The 6,765-nt window shown below is 44.3% G+C and overlaps 1 protein-coding gene across 1 annotated transcript in view; it reads right to left on the minus strand.

Annotated features, from left to right (window-relative positions):
- nalf1b (NALCN channel auxiliary factor 1b) overlaps positions 1-4,820 on the minus strand; it is a 71,479-nt gene extending 66,659 nt beyond the window's left edge. Inside the window, exon 1 of the mRNA XM_077617758.1 lies at positions 3,447-4,820. Within this exon, the coding sequence (XP_077473884.1) occupies positions 3,447-4,226 (780 nt within the window). The 5' untranslated portion in view covers positions 4,227-4,820. The remainder of the gene's footprint in view (positions 1-3,446) is intronic.
- Between the last annotated feature and the right edge of the window lie 1,945 nt (positions 4,821-6,765).

A 6,765-nucleotide genomic window follows, 5' to 3' on the forward strand; every position in this document is an offset into this window, starting at 1 on the left:
GTCGGTTCAACTGGTCTACTGACGATAAATCATTGTCTTCATGCGAAAAACTTTACTCGACTTTCTTTGGCAGTTTGCCCCAAACCATTTTAGAGGAAATGCATTAAAAAAATATATATTCATGAATAAATAACTTCTTACTCATGATCTAATTTTGCATTTTTAACCAGGACAAAGTCATTGCTTCGATGACAGGCAGCCCAGTTTTCAAATTTTAAGTCTACTCAACAGTCACAATTTTTACTCAGATTTTACAGATTTTATAATCAGCTGAAATATTAAGATTGATAAATAATATTTATTACAGACATATTTAATGTAAAGTTTGCTATCTGCATGAAATGTAGTGTAATAAATAGTACGTATTCCCAAAATGATCCTGGGAAGAGATTTTATTTAATCTCAATATCATCCAATATTACCAAATCTCACAGGATACTAAGCAAGACATTAACATTAAATAGGTGATATGTACATGTTCATCTTCATTGTGTAAAACCAATTAAGAGATAACAATTGAACTTCAACTCATGTACTGTCAGTGTTCAATGTATTAAAATTCGGAATGATCATATATTTGAGTACCATTGACAACAATAGGCATCTTCTCCATGTCGAAAGGATAGCAATGATACAATGCCAAAAATTGAGTTAGCCCACTTTTACTCTCAGTATTTTAATCTGTAAAGGGTCACTTTTAACCCTTCCTGTTGAAATTAATTGGACTTCTATTACAATGGTGGCAGTCAATGATTTGGAGTTAGCCAACTTCTTCACTCAGTATTTCAATTTATTAATGATCGCTGCTTGCCTTGTCAGTTTAAATCATCATCAATGGCAGGAGTTGATGACAAAAATGGTATTATCCCACTTTTGTTCTTTGTGGCTCAATTTGTGAATAATGACTCGTAGTCAAAATAGATGGGATGCATATTGCCATCAATTGCGGGGTGAACAATGAACAATGTATTAGTTCAATTTGTGAAAGACTACTGCTTATTACCTATCTATATATGTCTAAAATGCCTTTCCTATTTCTGCATCCTCACCCTCTTGCTATTGTGACAATGAAATTTCCCGAATACGGGATGAATAAAGTTATCCAATCCAATCCAATCCAAATGAGTTGGGTTCCTATCAGCATCAATGGCAATCAAAATGTTCAAAAAAACACTTTCGTCCTTCCAACCGCCCCCCCAAACATATATTATGCAGTTTATTATTGCCAAAGTTTGTTTTCTCAGATTGTCCTTCCAAAACAGGTGATCTGTGTGAAAACAACCCATTCTAATGCAGATTACTGAAGAAACGAATAAAGTGGAAAGAAAGTTATGTTTCTTTTCATAAAAAGGGATTTTTCTCTTTTATTTTTGCAAAGTCAAAGTCATATGATCATGAATTTAAATATTATGTTGGTTTTGAAAAATCAGCAGGTGTCCTGCTAAAAAAGTGGCTAGCGCGTCGGCCTCACAGTTCTGGGTTCGATCTCAGGTGGGTCCTCACTCTATGGAATTTGCATATTCTCCCCAGACTTGCCTGGGATTTCTCCGGGTACTCCGGTTTTCTCCCAGATCCCTAAAACATGCATTGTAGGCTGGTTGAACACTCTAAATTGCTCCCAGCTATGCCTGTGAGCGTGAATGGTTGTCCGTCTCATTGTGCCCTGTGATTGGCTGGCCACCAATTCAGGGTGTTCTCTGCCTGTTGCCCATCGTTAGCTGGGATAGGCTCCTGGACCCCGTGCGAACTTTGTTGAGGTGGTTCAGACAATGAATGAATGAAAAATCTGCCTCAATGCTCAGGATTGTTATCTTGTGTATTTGATAAATACAAGACAAAGCAGTCAATGTGTACTTCCTTGTGTTTCTGGTAAAAAAAAATTCTTAGAGGAAAAACTATGAACGCCTCCATCACATAATAGTACTCTCACTTTAAAGAAAACAGGAACTTCTGTCCACTATTTGAGGACGTGTGTTGTCAAACGATCTTATCCCTTCAAAGTCAACATGAGGGCACAACCTCATAGAATCCAGTGCAACAAACTATCTTGATAATCACTAGTTAGGCAACGTGCAGAAAAACGATTCCAAATGACAGTGGATGGTTATAATTGTCATATCAAGTGGCATGATGTGTTTATCCTCCAGCAGAGCAAGCGCGGTCCCAGAGAGCCTCTATTTCTCAAAGGTCACTCGGACACCGAGGATGATTAGCAATTCTGATTGGGCTAAAGGGGCTAAAAGGCGGTCGTGTCACTGCCAGAGACTTATTGCATTAGGAAAGGCTAGTGGCGCTGATTAGATGACAAGAGGAGGCGGCCAACAGGGACATTGGCAGCCATAGATTTGTGGGTTCAAGATAAGAGACGTCACTTCGGCTAGCCAAGACAAAGCGATTAAAAAGAAAAATAAACTCATTCCTGGCATTGAAGACGCTCGACAACAGTCCATTCCAGTCGAACTGGATTAGAAAGCATTGTGCCCTCAATGGCACCGAAATATGAGCTATCAAACCAAAAATACGAAATTTTATAAAATTGAATTGAAATAATAATTGAATACATCCTATCATTGCGTTATGTGTATCTTTAGACTCGTGCTTCTCTAATAATGTGTCGGGGTGCAACACCAGGGGTAAGGTGTGACTAGAATTAAGTATAATTGCACATGGACTACAATAGGTGGCAGTGGCGCTCTCACAGCCCTGATGTTGTCGGGCTTTTTTTCACCAAGCGAACCATGTGAGTAAACAAACCCCTAAGAAACAACCTTGATGAAAAGCCAAGGAGCAAAAATTGAGATGATATCAAAGAAACTAAACGCCAAGAAGAGTAAATATGACAATGTCGTCCTCGGCTTATATTTTGAATAAGGTTTTTTTGAATGCATTTTTATTTAAATTCAGGCAAATTGCATACCTGTCAACCTCTGCCGATAACTGCCCTTATAATTGATTATGATTCCCCTTACAAACCCCCCAAAAAACTTACAAACACCGTATGAGTTGTACGGTGTTTGTAAGGTTTTTTTGGGGTTTGTAAGGGGAATCGTACGGTGTTTGTAAGGTTTTTGGGGGGTTTGTAAGGGGAATCATAATCATTTATAAGGGCAGTTATCGGCAGAGGTTGACAGGTATGATTGCTTTATGTTAATTAATTTCTGCTACAGATGAACAGATTGAACTATGTATCTATTTTCTTGTTTTCTTTAATGTTAGTAAAGATACAATGTTTTTGCATTGAATATTAACTTCTTTCTGGGAAGGGGGTCATAGAAAATGATTGAGAAGCGCTGCTTTAGACGTACTGGCAACGCGTGTTTCAAGTGTGTAGCTCAATTTCTTGAAAGGAAAAAGCAAATAATGCAAATCTCCCGACATGCCCAGCGGTTGCCAGGACGACGGCGAACCCGCCCCCTCAAGTCCACTTGTGCGAGTGCGCGCCCTACCTTGCATTCCTCCATGCACGTCCGAACCGAGTACGCGTCCGTCTCGTATTTGCGCACCAGGAGCTCGAACTCCCGGTAGTTTTCCTCCGCCTGCTGGTCGAGAAGCTGGTACGCCCGGATGCAGCGCCCGCATCCCGACGCGTCCGCCCCCATGGCCATATCCAGCGTGCAATTCATGTGGTGCGGAGCGGTAAACCCGTAAAACAAATCCAAAAGTGAGTAGGAATTACAAAAAGAAAGGTACAAATCGCTCAGGTTGACATAGGCCGCCGAGTGCGCGGCGGTGGCGTCCCCCCCTCCGAGGCCCAGGCACACGGTGTCCGCGTCCGTGAAAGTGAAGCAGTCTTTGGACACGCTGTCCGGGTGACAGGTGTCCATCCGCCACAGAGGTTGGGTAGAATTCCCTAAAAAAATAGCATCTTGCTGCTGCTCATGAGTAGGAGGAGGATGATGATGGTGGTGTTGGTGGTGGTCATGTGGCGATGAGGAGGATGAGGATGAGGGTCCCGACGGTTCCGAAGGTGTCCACCAGCGGAGGGAGCGAGACTGCTCGGCCATCGGGCCCGAACGCCGCTTGTCCCTGGTGCGGGCCAGAGTGGCCTCGGCGCAGAACCACAGGTGATCCGAGAGCAGGACGGTGATGAAGAGCAGCGAGGCAAGCGACAGTCGCCATCTCTGGGCCCGCTCCGACTCGGTGGACGGCTTCTCGGTCCCTCGGGGTGCCAAGCGGAATTTGACGCCTTCGTCATGCTGTCGACGCATCCGAGCACCCCTGCTCATATTTTAAGGAGGAGGAGGAGAGTGCTGCCCTAGCCGACTCCACCGCGGGGGCTGCTCTGTCTCAATACTCATTCGGCTCGCTTAATTCTCCTCGGGGTGCCGTTACCCGTGTCCGGTTGCGGGATTTAAGCTTGCCGCATCCTCCGCGTCTCCCCGCGGGGGGAAGGCGTCCTATTTGACCGCATGCCGCGTCCCTCCGTCCGTCCGTCTGTGCCTTCCTTTTCCTCCCTCCCTTCCTTTGCACGGGTGTCCTCCCTTCGTTTGTGATGGTAAGGATGTTCCTGCCTGTGCTGCTGTTGCTGCTGCTGGGGCGTCTGCTTGCCTGCCTGCCTGCCTGCCTGCCTGCCGCAGATTCTCAGCAAAGTGAAGCCCCCAACCCCCGCTGGCCGCTCTGGTATCCGCCTGGAAGCCTCGCGTCAAGTCTTGAATCCCGTCTCCGGTGGGCCGTTGTCATCTTGGAGCGCGTCTAAGTTGTCGCCGCCATGTTCGCTTGGAATCACTTTTTCGGAGAGCACAGGCTGTTTGCGTCATCTCCATCGCTGCGAGAGCTCCATCGTTGCGCAGTGGCCGAGCAGCTTATTGCCTATATGCACACGCAGAAAGAGAGAGAAAGAGAGAAAGAGAGGGAGGGAGGGAGGGGTTTGAGCGCAGGTGCACGGTGAAAAGGACATTTTGGCAGATATTTGACACTTCTGGCAACACGTTTGCGTTTACATTCAAGAGTGCATTCGCTGAAGGTTGGGCGGTGGAACACAAGGATTCAGACGTAGCTCTGCATCAGAGAATTGCAGGGATTCCATTTAAATTATTGCCTAAATCGCTCAATCTTTTTAAGCTGCAAAAAAGTGAATAGTTTGCATGCAATTTAATAAATAGACCATCATGACCTAGTCATGCACGATTTTCATTTGAGGTTTGTTGTTATATAAAAAAACACTTCAAATCAAGCCCTAATTTTGATATTTAGAATTAAGAATTGTCATTACTATCTTCAAAAGGTATGGTGGGAAATGCAATGAAACAGTTAGAACAGTTGCAGGTGCAAACCTTGCTAATAAACTCTACACCGACAAATTAAAAAATACAGTGGTACCTCGACATACGAGCTTAATCCGTTCCGGGACTGAGCTCGTATGACAAGTTTCTCGTAACTCGAGGTAAAGTTTCCCATTGAAATGAATGGGAAACAAATTAATTCGTTCCAACTCTCTGAAAAAAACACCAAAAACAGGATATTGGATTGAAAAAAATGTTTTACTTCTTATAATTCGCCATATATTGACAAAGTAATAAATAACGAGTGGTTTAATAGAAATAAAGTGTTTAATCTAACTAAAATTGGGCGGATTTCGCCGAGGGGAGAGGGGCTTCGGTTTTTTTTTTCTTCCACACAACGCACTCGTAAACAGAACAAACACTCCACCCTCACGTTCGCTATCGATGGGCTGTTTGCTGTCGTACTATTCCCTTCAAAATATTCCGAAAATGATGCACACAAATGTCCTCACAATCGGAGAACGCACGACCACTTGCCAACGAGCAGCAGTCTTATCAGCGATCGCACCGCTGCTCATGGGAGCTTCGGGGGCGCTGGCTAGCGGCTCATTTTAGCTTGTAGCATCTGTGTTCGCATCCCCTCGAACGGCGCCTATGATAGAGTTGCTACCGGGGATGCTGTTGCGAGCACGAGTATACTTCATTACCCAGAAAGCCCTCTTTTCCCCGCGCATGGGCGTTGTGCGTTTCCTGGTCTGAATAGCTCATCCGGTGCTCGTAAATATTGTTATACGTACACGAAAGATATGCAAAAAAAAATGCCATGGCCACCTGGCTTGGTCGCATAACGAAATTTTGACCGCATCACGGGCGAATTATTCGATCGAAATTTCCCCCGTAAGACGAGCATTTTGTATGATGAGCGGTCGTATGACGAGGTACCACTGTATATATTCTTGAATATTTTTTGCTCCGCTTATATTTTTATTTAGTTTTTTTATACGATTTATTATTTGTGGTCAAGTGGTTAGCTTGTTTGCTAAGAGTTCCGAGATCGAGTGTTCAACGCTTCATGTGTCAAGTTTTTATGCTCTCCCCTGTGCCTCTGTGGGTTTTCTCCAGGTACTCCGGTTTCTTCCCACATCCCCAAACCATGTAAGGTAGGCTGATTGAACACTCGGCTTCACTTCTCTGGGATCCTGGGTTCAACTCCAGGTCGGTCCACCTGTATGGAGTTTGCATGTTCTCCCTGGGCCTGCGTGGGTTTTCTCTCACATTCCAAAAACATGCATGGTGGGCTGATTGGACACTCCAAATTGCCCCTAAGTATGGGTGTGAGTGTGCATGGTCGCCCATCTCCTTGTGCCCTGCGATCGGCTGGCTACCAATACTGGATGTCCACTGCCTCGGTCCCGAAGTCAGCTGGGATAGCTTCAAGCACCCTCCATGTTAAGCAATTCAGAAAATTAATGACAATAAAATATATATAAAGTTATATGTAAAAAATACACGAAAAAATGAGATCAATTAATATGAAAAGTAT

This window comes from Stigmatopora argus, chromosome 13 (assembly GCF_051989625.1).
Source record: "Stigmatopora argus isolate UIUO_Sarg chromosome 13, RoL_Sarg_1.0, whole genome shotgun sequence".
Lineage (NCBI taxonomy): Eukaryota > Metazoa > Chordata > Actinopteri > Syngnathiformes > Syngnathidae > Stigmatopora > Stigmatopora argus.